Genomic DNA, 17,500 nt, shown 5'->3' with positions numbered 1-17,500 from the left:
TCTCCTGAGCTGGACTTGGCAAGTCCGTACTTTGCGCACTTGCTATTGAGAAACGCCTAATGGCGGCACTTGGCTTCTTGTGACAAACATGCCGAGAAGCAAGAACAAGATCTGCTGTATGTCATCCATTGTTGTTTATGTCGCTTTCTTCTTCTTTGCCCGAAAATGACGTTGATCGCTTCTTTCCGGCAGAGGCTACACCACGCCTATCAAGTAAGGGAACTGTTGGCGGTGGAAACGCTAGCCGATTCATGGTTTACCGACCCGAACCGTACCGCTCAGTGGAAACGAGCCATTAGAGAATCTGAGCTCATACTCACTGTTGACGTCCTCCTGACAGCGGCCCTGGACCTGCAAATACAGCGGCCGGACCCTGAACACACACAGAGAGAGGGCAGGTGATCAGACACAGACACACACACACACACACACACACACTCTTCAGCCGACAGGATCAGGTACATACACTCCTGCGCCGCTGCATTGCTCCGCGTCGCTCAAGAAGAGGCCTTTAGTGGAGACAGCAGCACCACTGAACTGAGCGATCTGCAGACCAAGAGGAGAGAGAGAGAGTGAGTGAGTGAGTGTGTGTGTGTGAGAGTGTGTGTGTGTGTGTGTGTGAGAGTGAGAGTGTGTGTGTGTGTGTGTGTGAGTGTGTAAGAGTGAGAGTGTGTGTGTGTGAGAGTGAGAGTGTGTGTGTGTGAGTGTGAGTGTGTGAGTGAGAGTGAGTGAGTGAGTGAGTGAGTGAGAGTGTGTAAGAGAGAGTGAGTGAGAATGAGAGTGAGTGAGTGTGTGAGAGTGAGTGTGTGTGTGTGAGAGTGTGTGTCTGTGAGTGAGTGTGTGTGTGTGTGAGTGAGAGTGAGTGTGTGTGTGAGCAAGAGAGAGTGAGTGAGAATGAGAGTGAGTGAGTGTGTGAGAGTGAGTGTGTGTGAGTGAGTGAGTGTGTGAGAGTGAGTGAGTGAGTGTGAGAAGGTGTGAGAGTGAGAATTAGGGTGAGTGAGTGTGTGTGAGAGTGTGTGTGTGTGTGTGTGAGAGTGAGTGAGTGTGTGTGTGAGAATTAGGGTGAGTGAGTAAGTGAATGTGTGTGAGTGAGTGAGGGTGTGTGTGTGATAGTGAGAGTGTGTGTGAGTGAGTGTGTGTAAGAGAGAGTGAGTGTGTGTGTGTGTGTGTGTGTATGACATCACGCACCTCCTCCTGAGTTCTGCCTTTGGTCAGCAGATTTCTGCAGTCAATCGGCACGTCGTTTATATCGACTTCAGCCACAACGAGCTCATCAGCGACGACCGGGAGAGCAGAGACGGGCGCCTACACACACACACACACACACACACACACACAGGTGAGGTCACGGACTGACAGTAAGGCATCATGGGAAGGTGTGTGTGACGGTCAGTACTTTACTGGGCAGCGGCTGCAGGGGCTTCAGTTTGCCTTTAGCCATTAGCATAGCATTGATCTTAGCGGCCATCGCCGCCGCCGCCTCCACGCCTGAGGCTCGATCCCATCGACTGTTCACACACCTGAGGAGACAGAGAGTGTGAGTGTGTGTGTGTGTGTGTGTGTGTGTGAGCGTGAGTGTGTGTGAGAGTGTGTGAGAGAGCGTGAGTGTGTGTGAGAGAGTGTGTGAGAGCATGAGTGTTTGTGTGTGAGAGAGAGTTTGTGTGTGTGAGAGAGAGTGTCTGTGTGTGTCTGAGGGTGTGTGTGTGAGAGAGAGTGTGTGTGGCGATTGTAGGCCGCGGCATATTCACGCTCTCGGCCTGTTCTGATCGTCACACGTGTTTCTGTAGGAGGCGAGTATCAACAGAACTCTAGAGCTGAGAGAGCCTGTCTTCATGACCTCCACACACACTCACTCTCACTCTCTCTCTCTCTCTCTCTCTCTCTCACACACACACACACACACACTCTCTCTCACAAACACCCTCAGACACACACACAGACACACTCTCTCTCTCACACACACACAGACACTCTCTCTCACACACACACACACACACACACACAGAGACACTCTCTCTCTCTCTCACACACAGACACTCTCTCTCACACACACAGACACTCTCTCTCTCACACACAGACACTCTCTCAGACACACACACTCATGCTCTCACACACACTCACGCTCTCTCACACACTCTCACACACACTCACACTCACGCTCACACGTGAGTTTTTTTTTTTAACCACTATTTCAAGGACAATTAGGAAGAAAACAAATAAAAAGCTTTTATGTAACTCAAATATTAAAAAAATATATATTCCGGGCGGGCGTGCATGCAAGAGAGTACCAGCACCTTCCCCCCCCCCCCACTTCAAGCACTGCTCTCACACACAGACACTCTCTCACACACAGAGACACTCTCTCTCTCTCTCACACACAGAGACACTCTCTCTCTCTCTCACACACAGAGACACTCTCTCTCTCTCTCACACACAGAGACACTCTCTCTCTCTCTCACACACAGAGACACTCTCTCTCTCTCTCACACACAGAGACACTCTCTCTCTCACACACAGAGACACTCTCTCTCTCACACACAGAGACACTCTCTCTCTCACACACAGAGACACTCTCTCTCTCACACACAGAGACACTCTCTCTCTCACACACAGAGACACTCTCTCTCTCACACACAGAGACACTCTCTCTCTCACACACAGAGACACTCTCTCTCTCACACACAGAGACACTCTCTCTCTCACACACAGACACTCTCTCTCTCTCACACAGAGACACTCTCTCTCTCTCACACAGAGACACTCTCTCTCTCACACAGAGACACTCTCTCTCTCTCACACACAGAGACACTCTCTCTCTCTCACACACAGAGACACTCTCTCTCTCACACACAGAGACACTCTCTCTCTCACACACAGAGACACTCTCTCTCTCACACACACAGACTCTCTCTCTCACACACAATCGCTCACAAACACACTCTATCTCTCTCTCTCTTACACACAATCGCTCACAAACACTCTCTCTCTCACACACAAACAAACACTCACTCACTCACTCACTCTCTCTCTCTCACACACAGAGACACTCTCTCTCTCACACACACACACACAGAGACACTCTCTCTCTCACACACAGAGACACTCTCTCTCTCACACACACAGACTCTCTCTCTCACACACAATCGCTCACAAACACACTCTATCTCTCTCTCTCTTACACACAATCGCTCACAAACACAAACACTCTCTCTCTCACAAACAAACACTCACTCACTCACTCACTCACTCTCTCTCTCTCTCTCTCTCTCACACACACACAAACAAACACACTCACTCACTCACTCACTCACACTCTCTCTCTCTCTCTCTCTCTCTCTCTCTCTCTCACACACACACACACACACACACACACACTTCTGTATCACATTTGGAAAATGAAAAACGCTTTTCCTGAAACGCTCCTTCAGTTTTACCACAGTATCCCCTGAGGAACCGAGTAAACACCACAGACTCAGTGTTGCTGTGAATCTAAAGCTCGCGACAGAACTGCACATATGTGTAATAACAGTAACATTTACAGCTCTACACAATCGTACAGGGTTATATTAGTATGAGGAGAAATCGCGTCACAGAAGCTTATATGAGTTCGCGCGCAGAGGAACACTCGAGTTTGTTTCTCTTCTGTCCGGAAGAATCTGAGGAAAACACTCACGGTGATCCAGACGCCATCAGCGGGGCTCGGGGCTTCACACACAAACACACACCGGAGATTAAACTGGAGTTTGATAATCGATTCAGTCTCAAACACACTCGACGGAGGCCGCGAACGCAAGTCACGTGACGCGCGTGTTCTTCTTCTGCTGCTCGTGTTGAGCGGCGCTCGGTCGCTCCAGCGCCTCCTGCAGGATTCAGTCAGAAGTGACGGGGACACACGTTATGGAGACGATCATTACAGACACAGTCAGACTCAGAGCTGGAACAGAAACTGTAAAGGGTCCAAAAATCACTCTCTCATTTTAACTTCTGCAAAACTCAAGACATTTTTGAAGAATGTCGATACGGTGAAAGTCCAATATTATTTGGTTCCCAACGTTCTTCAAAACATATTTTATGTTCCACAGAAATCCGTCCTACAGTTTTGGAAGAACATGAGGAGAGTAAATGATCAGTTTTGAGCGAACGGTTCCTTTAAAGACTACAAACTGAACTTTTTTACATTTTTCTACATAACTGATTAAATCAGACTCTTTAAATGTTTGATGGGATCTTTCGGTCTGTAACGAGTGCAACATCCCAGAGTTCATTGCTGACTGAAGTTTAGCCTCAGGGTGAGAGGTCAGAGGTCATCATGCGAGCCCATCCTGAATCAGCGCATGTTTCTGCCCAAAATCAAACCTTATATTGAGTAAAGAAAGTCAAGCCTACATTTTTGCATTATTTTGTGACAATTAAGCACAGATCGTCACTTCAGTCTGACCTGGACGTTAGTTTTATTATTGTAGTTTCATTTATTATTGTAGTTTTGCATTACAATAAAAAATAGCTTTTTATTAAATCAAAAAGGGCAGTACAACAAATACTACAATGATGTAGAAATACTTTACAATTTAAATAACTTCTCTTGACATTACAGATGAGAATTTAAAGTGGGATTCAAAGAGGTAATTCATCATGAAAATGATGTCACAAAGCAAAAGAAAATCGTGATGGTCCTAAAATACAAAATAGAATCTCATTTCTCTTTTAATTCTGGAGCAAAAAATGAGCCGGGCTAAAGGCCACGAGCCCGTGACCCCACTGTCTGCGTCTGCATCAACGTTCGTCTGCGTTAACGGTCATCTTCATCTGCGCTCGTCTGGGTCAACGTTCGTCTGAGTCTGCGCACATCTGTGTCAACGTTCGTCTGCGCTCGTCTACGTTAGAGATCGTCTTCATCTGCGCTCGTCTGCGTCAACGTTCGTCTGAGTCAACGTTCGTCAGCGCCAACGTTCGTCTGAGTCAACGTTCGTCTGCGTCAACGTTCGTCTGAGTCAACGTTCGTCAGCGCCAACGTTCGTTTGAGTCAACTTTCGTCTGCGTCAACGTTCGTCTGAGTCAACGTTCGTCTGCACCAATGTTCGTCTGCGTGAACGTTCGTCTGAGTCAACATTTGTCTGCGCCAACGTTCATCTGAGTCAACTTTCGTCTGCGTCAACGTTCGTCTGAGTCAACGTTCGTCTGCACCAATGTTCGTCTGCGTGAACGTTCGTCTGAGTCAACTTTTGTCTGTGCCAACGTTCGTCTGAGTCAACTTTTGTCTGCGCCAATGTTCGTCTGGGTCAACTTTCGTCTGCGTCAATGCTCGTCTGCGCCAACATTCGTCTGCGTTTGCGTCAACCTTCGTCTGCGTCAATGTTCGTCTGCGTGAACGTTCGTCTGAGTCAACTTTTGTCTGCGCCAACGTTCATCTGAGTCAACTTTTGTCTGAGTCAACGTTCGTCAGCGCCAACGTTCGTTTGAGTCAACGTTCGTCTGAGTCAACGTTCGTCAGCGCCAACGTTCGTTTGAGTCAACTTTCGTCTGCGTCAACGTTCGTCTGAGTCAACGTTCGTCTGCACCAATGTTCGTCTGCGTGAACGTTCGTCTGAGTCAACTTTTGTCTGCGCCAACGTTCATCTGAGTCAACTTTTGTCTGCGCCAATGTTCGTCTGGGTCAACTTTCGTCTGCGTCAATGCTCGTCTGCGCCAACATTCGTCTGCGTTTGCGTCAACCTTCGTCTGCGTCAATGTTCGTCGTTAACGTTAAGAGTTAACGTTCGCCTGTGTCAACGTTTATCTGTGTCTGCATTCGTCTGCGTCAACGGTCGTCTGCGCGCGTCTACAGGAAGAGGATCTGGATTTGAGACGAAATGAAGCACAGGTTTCTCCGTGTCGAGTAAATCCCGTTCGTCTCTCTGGGAATGATCGAACCCTGATGGAAAGACGGAGGGAATCGCTGGGCGGGAAGAGAAGCGATCGTCTCTCACACCAGTCTGAGATGCTTTACATCCTTCCAGTGTAAAATTCATTATCTATAAAAATATTGAGATTTACTTCATATAACATGAGTGTGTTAAAAACTGCAGATGTCCGTCGCGGTCAGCACTGCGTATAAATATAGCGTATAAAATAAGGCAGCAGTCTCGTCAGTAGATCACCCTTGGAGGGAAACGCTGGAGAGTCTTCAGTAGAACAAACGCCTCAGTCTAGAACATCCTCAGTCCTGATCGCTTCGGCGTCTGGATCGCTTCTCGTTTTCAGGGTGTTTATTAGCCAACATGATTCTCATCATTAGTTATTAATGATAAATGGGAGGAAAGTCACGAGCCGGAGGAAGCGCGTCTCGACTGATCCGTCACTCCGGCGGCCTCAGGCTCCGCAGCTTCTGCTCATCCAGACCCTTCCAGTACTTGAAGTTGTTGTCCAGATGCTGCATTAGATTGGGCAGATCGGCAAACGCTGCAAGCAGAGAAACACACATCAGTTCACTTCACATCAACATCCACACACCAATCAATTATATTCAATCAAATCAATCAATTATATATATATATATATATATATATCGTCGCTGTCCGATGAAAACCGCGTATGTCCATTTTGCCGATTTTGAGATTTTTCGACGGATAGAATGTCCAGGTTCATTTCCATATACAGTATGCTTCACATATCTAAATGACCAATGAAAAGTTGTGAAATCATGTCATCTGATTTCCACGTATATCCATTTGGTGTCAAAGCTGTCAATCACGCCGCGTATCTCCCGCTCTGTGGAGGCATCTCGCCGGTCTAAGCGTCTCTGGAAGCTCCGCATTGAATAGCCGAATAATTCTGTGAGGTAAAGTATCAGCAAACGTTTGTTTTTGACAACTGTTCAAGTTCATTATATATTCGCAATATATTCACAACTGTTATTTACCGGTAAATGGTCTAGACGAAGTAATTGTCACTGTTTATTGTGGAGATGTTAACGCACAGGTCTGTTAACTTAAGCAATACTATAGTCTAATATTTTTCTGACTAATAAATTACTGACACAGTAAAGGGTAGATTTAAATAAAGAATAACGTATTTTAAATAAAGAAAAACATAATTTAAATAAAGAAAAAACGAAAATTAAATAAAGAAAAACCCGAAATTTAAATAAAGAAAAACGAAATTTAAATAAAGAAAAATAAAATTAAGTTAAATTAAAAACGAGATTAATTTAGATTGATAACGGCTAAAAAGGCTATAGCCATGTTGGGTCCGTGTACTTTTTCGTTCATTCATTATTCTATTTCGGAATGAAAGATGAAATGTAAAAAAAAAGGGTGCAGCTTTTTTTTTTTTTTTTTTTTTTGTTTAAAAGAAAAAAAACAGAAATGGCTGGTTTTTTTGTACATAGCATAGCCTACTTTGTTATGATTTTAGTATCATGATTAATAAATGCACGCACAATTATCCGTGAACTTGATTTGAAGCCTTTCAACTTGTTTGTGCAAAATTCAGAATTAAATGAATGTGCAGCAATTTGTACAAATAGAGTCTGTAGGTCTACTACTATACTGTTGAAAGTATGAAAAGTGAACAGCACGAGTAATAGGATGCCACATTTGAGACGGGTCAGACATGATTTTGACCACTTCATCAAGTTTTGTTTTGTGAATTTTGAAAGTGAATTTCGTTTTGTATAAATTGTATCTTATTTTTAATAAATTTTTCATCAGCCAATTGCCTGTAGTGGATTTAATATATAAGCAGCAAATATATAGCAGACAATATAATCATGGAGGCGCCCGCGCGGTCACTTGCATTGCACGTTAAGCGCATCTCATCCTAACTTAATGAAACTCAGTGTATGCCTCACACAGACATGAGAATGACATCCAATACACAAAGCTTGAAAATTCTTTAAACGAAATAATTCAAAACGAAAAGAAAAAGGCTACTCTCTGATTATGTATGATTATCATAGCCTAGCCTATTTTGTGAATTGTTCATTCCCGGTTGGCATTGGCACACATTTTGCTGCCCTTACAAAAGTGCCGCTCTAGGCAATTGCCTAGTTCGCCTATAGGCTGGTCAGCAATGAGTGTATTTATTCATTGTCCCTTCATATATCATATGAAGTTTGCAAGAGACATTTAAACTGAGACGTATTTAATAAACTGAGCATAGCCTATTCATCTGTCAATATGAAACGCGACTTGGCCATTCTAATGATCGGAAGAACGCGTATCGACCACCGTTACTGTAAAATATGCACGTATGTCCATTTAAACTCGATTTTGGTCAAATGTGGACTATATCATTACACGGGCAAGAATATGGTTACATTTAAAGATGCCGTACCAAGTATGACAACGCTACGTTCAACTGCTTTTGAAATTATGGTGTTTTTTTCACTTCCTGAAAAGTAACCGTTTTGGACATACGTGAGTTTCATCGGGCAGCGACGATATATATATATATATATATATATATATATGGAGGAAGTGGAGGTAGTGGAGGGAGTAGAGGAGGAAGTGGAGTAGTGGAGTAAGTGGAGTAGTAGAGTAAGTGGAGTAGTGAAGTAAGTGGAGGAAGTGTAGTAAGTGGAGTAGTGGAGGAAGTGGAGTAGTGAAGTAAGTGGAGGAAGTGTAGTAAGTGGAGTAGTGGGGGAAGTGGAGTAGTGGAGGAAGTGGAGTAGTAGAGTAAGTGGAGTAGTGAAATAAGTGGAGGAAGTGGAGTAGTGGAGGAAGTGGAGTAGTGGAGGAAGTGGAGTAGTGAAGTAAGTGGAGGAAGTGTAGTAAGTGGAGTAGTGGGGGAAGTGGAGTAGTGGAGGAAGTGGAGTAGTAGAGTAAGTGGAGTAGTGAAGTAAGTGGAGGAAGTGCAGTAGTGGAGGAAGTGCAGTAGAGGAGGAAGTGGAGTAGTGGAGGAAGTGGAATAGTGGGGGAAGTGTAGTAAGTAGAGTAGAGGAGGAAGTAGAGTAGAGGAGGAAGTGGGGGAAGTGGAGTAGTGGAGGAAGTGTAGTAAGTAGAGTAGAGGAGGAAGTGGAGGAAGTGGAGTAGTGGAGGAAGTGTAGTAAGTAGAGTAGAGGAGGAAGTGGAGGAAGTGCAGTAGTGGAGGAAGTGCAGTAGAGGAGGAAGTGGAGTAGAGGAGGAAGTGGAGTAGTGGAGGAAGTGGAATAGTGGGGGAAGTGTAGTAAGTAGAGTAGAGGAGGAAGTAGAGTAGAGGAGGAAGTAGAGTAGAGGAGGAAGTGGGGGAAGTGGAGTAGTGGAGGAAGTGTAGTAAGTAGAGTAGAGGAGGAAGTGGAGGAAGTGCAGTAGTGGAGGAAGTGCAGTAGAGGAGGAAGTGGAGTAGAGGAGGAAGTGGAGTAGAGGAGGAAGTGGAGTAGTGGAGGAAGTGTAGTAAGTAGAGTAGAGGAGTAAGTAGAGTAGTGGAGGAAGTGGAGTAGTGGAGGAAGTGGAGTAGAGGAGGAAGTGGAGTAGTGGGGGAAGTGGAGTAGTGGAGGAAGTGTAGTAAGTAGAGTAGCGGAGGAAGTGCAGTAGTGGAGGAAGTGGAGTAGAAGAGGAAGTGCAGTAGTGGAGGAAGTGGAGTAGTGGAGGAAGTGGAGTAGAGGAGGAAGTGGAGTAGAGGAGGAAGTGGAGTAGTGGGGGAAGTGGAGTAAGTAGAGTAGCGGAGGAAGTGGAGTAGAGGAGGAAGTGGAGTAGTGGGGGAAGTGGAGTAGTGGAGGAAGTGTAGTAAGTAGAGTAGCGGAGGAAGTGGAGTAGTGGAGGAAGTGGAGTAAGTAGAGTAGCGGAGGAAGTTGAGTAGTGGAGGAAGTGGAGTAGAGGAGGAAGTGGAGTAGAGGAGGAAGTGGAGTAGAGGAGGAAGTGGAGTAGAGGAGGAAGTGGAGTAGAGGAGGAAGTGGAGTAGTGGGGGAAGTGGAGTAAGTAGAGTAGCGGAGGAAGTGGAGTAGTGGAGGAAGTGGAGTAGAGGAGGAAGTGGAGTAGTGGGGGAAGTGGAGTAGTGGAGGAAGTGTAGTAAGTAGAGTAGCGGAGGAAGTGGAGTAGTGGAGGAAGTGGAGTAAGTAGAGTAGCGGAGGAAGTTGAGTAGTGGAGGAAGTGGAGTAGAGGAGGAAGTGGAGTAGTGGGGGAAGTGGAGTAGTGGAGGAAGTGGAGTAGAGGAGGAAGTGGAGTAGTGGGGGAAGTGTAGTAAGTAGAGTAGAGGAGGAAGTGGAGTAAGTAGAGTAGAGGAGGAAGTGTAGTAAGTAGAGTAGAGGAGGAAGTGCAGTAGTGGGGGAAGTGGAGGAAGTGGAGTAGAGGAGGAAGTGGAGTAGTGGAGGAAGTGGAGTAGTGGGGGAAGTGGAGTAGAGGAGGAAGTGGAGTAGTGGGGGAAGTGGAGTAAGTAGAGTAGCGGAGGAAGTGGAGTAGTGGGGGAAGTGGAGTAAGTAGAGTAGCGGAGGAAGTGGAGTAGTGGAGGAAGTGGAGTAGAGGAGGAAGTGGAGTAGTGGGGGAAGTGGAGTAGTGGAGGAAGTGTAGTAAGTAGAGTAGCGGAGGAAGTGGAGTAGTGGAGGAAGTGGAGTAAGTAGAGTAGCGGAGGAAGTTGAGTAGTGGAGGAAGTGGAGTAGAGGAGGAAGTGGAGTAGTGGGGGAAGTGGAGTAGTGGAGGAAGTGGAGTAGAGGAGGAAGTGGAGTAGTGGGGGAAGTGGAGTAGTGGAGGAAGTGGAGTAGAGGAGGAAGTGGAGTAGTGGGGGAAGTGTAGTAAGTAGAGTAGAGGAGGAAGTGGAGTAAGTAGAGTAGAGGAGGAAGTGGAGTAAGTAGAGTAGAGGAGGAAGTGTAGTAAGTAGAGTAGAGGAGGAAGTGCAGTAGTGGGGGAAGTGGAGGAAGTGGAGTAGAGGAGGAAGTGGAGTAGTGGAGGAAGTGGAGTAGTGGGGGAAGTGGAGTAGAGGAGGAAGTGGAGTAGTGGGGGAAGTGGAGTAAGTAGAGTAGCGGAGGAAGTGGAGTAGAGGAGGAAGTGGAGTAGTGGGGGAAGTGGAGTAAGTAGAGTAGCGGAGGAAGTGGAGTAGTGGAGGAAGTGGAGTAGAGGAGGAAGTGGAGTAGTGGGGGAAGTGGAGTAGAGGAGGAAGTGGAGGAAGTGGAGTAGTGGAGGAAGTGGAGTAGAGGAGGAAGTGCAGTAGTGGAGTAGTGGAGGAAGTGGAGTAGTGGGGGAAGTGGAGTAGAGGAGGAAGTGGAGGAAGTGCAGTAGTGGAGGAGGAAGTGTAGTAGTGGGGGAAGTGTAGTAGTGGGGGAAGTGGAGTAGTGGAGGAAGTGGAGTAGTGGAGGAAGTGGAGGAAGTGGGGGAAGTGGAGTAGTGGAGGAAGTGGAGTAGTGGAGGAAGTGGAGTAGTGGGGGAAGTGGAGTATGTCAATCATCATTACTGCTCTCGGCTATATAACTTTTAGCTTTAATAATACATTTATATTTAATTCATACAGTGAAGACTATGCAATATTTAATTTTTACATTTTTACATGCACCTAAAACAATTAACTCGTTTGCTTCTTTTTTCTTATTTTCAATAACAGAAATGAGATAAATAACTCTATCGTGACGTATATCGTTATCGTGAAACAAGAATCAACCGGACGGACTTCAGCCGGACGTCATTATAGCTGATCAAGACAGTAACTCTAGTTCAAGGCCTGTTTTACACTGTTTTCCACTAAATTATTCTTTATTTTGAAACATGACTGACAGAAATGGATGGTCTGATGAAAGCAGATTCACACTCAATATAAATCATCATCGTCTGACCGCTAGTTAAACGAGAGCAACGCTCGATCTGTGTGTGTCTTTACCGTCCCAGGCGTCAAACATGTCCGTGATGAAGTAATCGATGAAGGAGATCTGGGATTTGGGAATGCTGCAGGTGTTGCGATCGAACACAGGCATCACCACCGGCAAACCCTGCTGCTTCTCCTCATCCGTCTGCAAACACACACACACACTGAGCTTCTGCTGCTCACACACACACACACACACACACACACACACACACACACACACACACACACACACACAGAGAGCTTCTGCTGCTCAAACACACACACACACACACACACACACACACACACACCTGAGCGAAGTACTCCTCTGAGATGCGTCCGGCCCACTCCACACACACACACACACACACACACACACACACACACACACACACACACACACCTGAGCGAAGTACTCCTCTGAGATGCGTCCGGCCCACTCCACACACACACACACACACACACACACACACACACCTGAGCGAAGTACTCCTCTGAGATGCGTCCGGTCCACTCCACACACACACACACACACACACACACCTGAGCGAAGTACTCCTCTGAGATGCGTCCGGCCCACTCCACACACACACACACACACCTGAGCGAAGTACTCCTCTGAGATGCGTCCGGCCCACTCCACACACACACACACACACACACACACACACACACACACACACACCTGAGCGAAGTACTCCTCTGAGATGCATCCGGCCCTCTCCACACACACACACACACCTGAGCGAAGTACTCCTCTGAGATGCGTCCGGCCCACTCCACACACACACACACACACACACACACACACACACACACACACACACACCTGAGCGAAGTACTCCTCTGAGATGCATCCGGCCCTCTCCACACACACACACACACACACCTGAGCGAAGTACTCCTCAGAGATGCGTCCGGCCCACTCCACACACACACACACACACACCTGAGCGAAGTACTCCTCTGAGATGCGTCCGGCCCACTCCACACACACACACACACACACACACACACACCTGAGCGAAGTACTCCTCTGAGATGCGTCCTGCCCACTCCACACACAGCTCCAGCGGGCGGCACGGGTTCGAGATGTCGGCACACTTGATCAACATCCGCTTCACCAGCATCCGGTTCTCTGGAGCCGTGAGGATGTTCTTCACTGAGTCCTCGTCTCCGCTGCCCTACACACACACACGCACACACACACAGATACACGCACGCACGCAAACACACGTTTGATTCATGATTTCGTATTGTATTGAAACACCAAGATAATGTGTACATATCTATATACTAGGGGTGGCACGGTACATGAAAAAACATCCGAACCGTTCGGTTCGCGTGTGTCGGTTCGGTGCGCGTCGCGCGGTTTGCACGGTTCGACGCATGCGCAATGTAGCCTCGTGCCCGTGCTAATACAATGCTAAATCATAAATCAGACATATGTAGAATTACATTACAATGTCCAGCAATCGATTTATATAGTACACTGAGTTTACCTAGACATTTAATGAGATCTACTCCACTATATGTTGTTTTTTTCATGTGAATAAATAGGCTACATAGATCGACTGTTCCACGTAGCCTAATGGTCCAGTGGCAGAACTTGCCAAGCGTATCAAAGGTTCTGAGTTCTAATCTGCGCTCGTATATATTTTTTTCTTTATCAAAACCGATTATGTTTATCAGCGGTTGTATATCAAGCAGGGACCGATTTGTATGAATTTTGTTTTATTATTTAATCGGAACGAGTAGCCTTGAGTCTCCTCAATGGATTGAAGCGCGCGTCCGAGTGATGAATGTGCGGCCGCTGCGGTGTGTGCGCGAGCCACGAGAACACTGTATCAGCAGCACCACTGATCGCAACTGCAACGAGCACTTTGATCACTTGATTAAAAAAACACATTTCAGCGCTAAATTGCTTCTTATTTAACAAACGAATGAAACAAATACTTTGCTAGTTAACTGGAAATGTTTTATTTATTTGTATTGGTACACCCGTGCTGCAAGATAATATCAACCCTGGCAAAAAATGGTGGGGACATGTCCCGCCTATGATGACGAGACACGAGGATAAATTGACAAATAACGGTCCAACACAGCCCACGTAGCTCTACAGATGATGGACCTCCAGGGCCACTGAAAGTTTCCTCAGGGTGACTGCTCACTCATATTACTTCAGAATGGGAAATGAGAAGCTGCGTTTTGCAAACACACCCCATTTATGAAATAAATAAATAAATAATTAGATAATTCAGCTATATATCATATGCTGAAGTAAATTTTTGGAGTGTTAAAGATTAAAAGAAAAAACAACAACATGAACCGTACAGAACCGAAAACCGTGACCCTAAAACCGTGATACGAACCGAACCGTGGGTTTTGTGAACCGTGCCACCCCTACTATATACATATATACAATTCAGGAATCAAACACTTGTTCAGAAACTCCCTCAACGATTCCTCTGAGAACATTTCAATTTGACTTTAAACCATTCAAGTGTGAGAGACTCGTGAGAGTTTTCGGTTCTCATGTGTATCAGTATATTGGATCCGTGCAGCTCTTAAAGTGACAGCAGCCTAATATTCCTGCTCTACAATAACACTAATATTCCTGCTATAATAACACTAATATTCCCGCTCTATAATAACACTAATATTCCTGCTATAATAACACTAATATTCCCGCTCTATAATAACACTAATATTCCTGCTATAATAACACTAATATTCCCGCTCTATAATAACACTAATATTCCCGCTCTATAATAACACTAATATTCCTGCTATAATAACACTAATATTCCTGCTATAATAACACTAATATTCCCGCTCTATAATAACACTAATATTCCCGCTCTATAATAACACTAATATTCCTGCTATAATAACACTAATATTCCTGCTATAATAACACTAATATTCCCTCTCTATAATAACACTAATATTCCTGCTATAATAACACTAATATTCCTGCTATAATAACACTAATATTCCCTCTCTATAATAACACTAATATTCCTGCTATAATAACACTAATATTCCTGCTATAATAACACTAATATTCCCGCTCTATAATAACACTAATATTCCCTCTCTATAATAACACTAATATTCCTGCTATAATAACACTAATATTCCTGCTATAATAACACTAATATTCCTGCTATAATAACACTAATATTCCCTCTCTATAATAACACTAATATTCCTGCTATAATAACACTAATATTCCTGCTATAATAACACTAATATTCCCGCTCTATAATAACTAGAGATGCACCGATTACAATTTTCTGGGCCGATTCCGATTTCCGATTTTTCATTAAGTTTGACCTGCCGATACCGATTTTAGCCAATTCCGATTTAATTTTTTCTAACCACTTTACAGCACACACAAATATTTATTTTATATCTTTTCTGTAATAGAACATTTTACAATTTGCATAGTACATCTTTTTTTGAACAGATAAACACTATAAAATAGAACTATATAAATCACTCCAGGTGTGGGTAATTCACACACATCTAAAGTGCAGTGTTATAGAAGAACCATTTCCTTTTCACATTCAGTATCCAATAATTTTTTTATATATGTATTTAGCAAACTAAACGTCTGTATGAAAACAGGGAATGGCAATAAAATAATATATAAATAAAAAATAAAATAAATATAGCCTTGCAGTATAAAGATATTTCTCAAAGTACACACACACACACACACACACACACACACACACACAGGCCTATTGCAATCACTTGTACAAACTGAATAATAAAACAAGTTTAAATGGGTACATTTTCTATAAATATTAGTCTTCGGTTTCTTTTCTGACATAGCCTACTCCAGTTCTTGTTAAAACACGCAAATTCTGTGCATTTTGTGCACTTTTTTTGTGAAACCCTATTTTGTCCATCAAAAGTGTGCTTTCCCTTTAATTGAGCGTGAGCAGTGCAGCAAATAGACTCGGCGCCGAAACACGCGCTTCACTGCTCGCGACGCTCCTGCTTGACGCTCACGCGCTGCTCCTGCTCCCGTTGTGAATGCACTCATTGATTAACATGCACGCCGAATAAAAATACGCGCTTGCGGTCTGAACGGACGGAATTCATGAGGTTTCCTACATGTGTGTTCCGTGTGATGCTGATGTTGCGCAATGTTAATCATGCGGCGCCCGAGTGCATTGACCGGCATAAAATCGGCATTTGTCAGACTGACCGGCCGGTCGCCGGTCACGGCCGATCACGTGAAAATCGGCCAATTCCGGTCACCAGCCGATCAATCGGTGCATCTCTAATAATAACACTAATATTCCTGCTCTACAATAACACTAATATTCCTGCTATAATAACACTAATATTCCTGCTCTATAATAACACTAATATTCCTGCTCTACAATAACACTAATATTCCTGCTATAATAACACTAATATTCCTGCTCTATAATAACACTAATATTCCCACTCTATATTAACACTAATATTCCCACTCTATAATAACACTAATATTCCCGCTCTAAATAACACTAATATTCCCGCTCTATAATAACACTAATATTCCCACTCTATAATAACACTAATATTCCCGCTCTATAATAACACTAATATTCCCGCTCTATAATAACACTAATATTCCCGCTCTATAATAACACTAATATTCCCGCTCTATAATAACACTAATATTCCTGCTATAATAACACTAATATTCCCGCTCTATAATAACACTAATCAAACAACAAAAGACAGAGAAAATTCACTCGTTCTTCACTGAATAACTTTTGTAACTATGTTTGTAATGTATATTTTATTTATAAAGTGCAGTGTTATTTTACATTTGATTACAGTTCCTGTAATCTGACCTAAAATGTCTGATAAACAACATCACAACCTTTATTTCCATCAAGATCTCATCAGTCTCACACTGTCAACGCAAGAGTCCAGCGCACCCGTGACATCACTGAACTCTAGCTCTGGACTCACAGGAGCCGATTAGTGTGTGAAAGAGTGAGAGTGAGTGGAGTGTGTGTGGTGTGTGTGTGTGTGTGTGTGTGTGTGTGTGTGTGTGTGTGTGTGTGTGTGTGTGTGTGCGTGTTCGTGTGTGAGAGAGCGTGCGCGTGTGTGTGTGAGTGTGTGTGTGTGTGTGTGTGTGAGAGCGTGTTCGTGTGTGAGAGAGCGTGCGCGTGTGTGTGTGTGTGTGTGTGTGTGTGTGTGTGTGTGTGTGTGTGTGTGTGTGTGTGTGTGTGTGAGCGTGCGTGAGTGTGTGTGAGTCTCTCTCACCTCGTTCTCCTCCAGTGCCGCCAGCGGTTTGTTGATACTGTTGACGAACTTGTTGACGTGTTCGAAGTGTTTGGTCATTTCAGTGGCGAGAACCATGTCGATGACGGCCTGTCGGAGCGTGCGGTACTCGTTCCTGTGAGAGAGTGTGTGTGTGTGTGTGTGTGTGTGTCACTAGTGTTCAACGCTAAAATACACTGTTTGAAGACTGTGCACTTCAGGGTTTGAAATTAACACCCGCATTTGTAAAAATCAGACAAATCTGCACAGATTTAGTGTAAATACTCGTGAGTCATGATATATTAAATACAGCGTATTGCTCAGAATCTGCTCATATCTGCTCACTCACACACACACACGTCACTACACAACACATTGTTACCAACATCCTACATGTTTCTGATGTTCTGTGTACAGTGTTGATCTGTGCACCTGAAACACATGTGTGGTGAGGAAGAGGAAGAGGAAGAGCAGATGCTGGATGACAGGACTGTGT

At 44.7% G+C, this 17,500-nt stretch overlaps 2 protein-coding genes across 4 annotated transcripts in view; both read right to left on the bottom strand.

The window, feature by feature from the left end:
- Positions 1 to 4,187, bottom strand: part of LOC311290347 (KH homology domain-containing protein 4-like) — an 18,332-nt gene extending 14,145 nt beyond the window's left edge. Inside the window, exons 1-5 of one of the 2 annotated variants that reach the window (XM_084408772.1) lie at positions 3,674 to 4,187; positions 1,397 to 1,520; positions 1,189 to 1,305; positions 467 to 546; positions 321 to 373 (exon numbers count right to left, since the gene is read on the bottom strand). In XM_084408772.1, the coding sequence (XP_084264898.1) occupies positions 321 to 373; positions 467 to 546; positions 1,189 to 1,305; positions 1,397 to 1,520; positions 3,674 to 3,690 (391 nt within the window). In that variant the 5' untranslated portion in view covers positions 3,691 to 4,187. Of the gene's footprint in view, positions 1 to 320; positions 374 to 466; positions 547 to 1,188; positions 1,306 to 1,396; positions 1,767 to 3,673 lie in introns of those variants that run through there. The other variant, XM_084408771.1, reaches the window with a different exon arrangement.
- A 246-nt stretch (positions 4,188 to 4,433) lies between these two features.
- Positions 4,434 to 17,500, bottom strand: part of pde8a (phosphodiesterase 8A) — a 68,243-nt gene continuing 55,176 nt past the window's right edge. For both annotated transcript variants that reach the window (XM_084408765.1, XM_084408766.1), the window contains exons 19-22: positions 17,008 to 17,140; positions 12,747 to 12,911; positions 11,761 to 11,890; positions 4,434 to 6,438 (exon numbers count right to left, since the gene is read on the bottom strand). In XM_084408765.1, coding sequence (XP_084264891.1) covers positions 6,335 to 6,438; positions 11,761 to 11,890; positions 12,747 to 12,911; positions 17,008 to 17,140 — 532 coding nt within the window. In that variant the 3' untranslated portion in view covers positions 4,434 to 6,334. The remainder of the gene's footprint in view (positions 6,439 to 11,760; positions 11,891 to 12,746; positions 12,912 to 17,007; positions 17,141 to 17,500) is intronic.

This window comes from Rutilus rutilus (assembly GCF_951802725.1).
Source record: "Rutilus rutilus genome assembly, chromosome: 5".
Classification (NCBI taxonomy): domain Eukaryota; kingdom Metazoa; phylum Chordata; class Actinopteri; order Cypriniformes; family Leuciscidae; genus Rutilus; species Rutilus rutilus.
The sequence above is the reverse complement of the archived record's forward strand: the minus strand, read 5'-3'. Positions and strand labels throughout refer to the sequence as shown.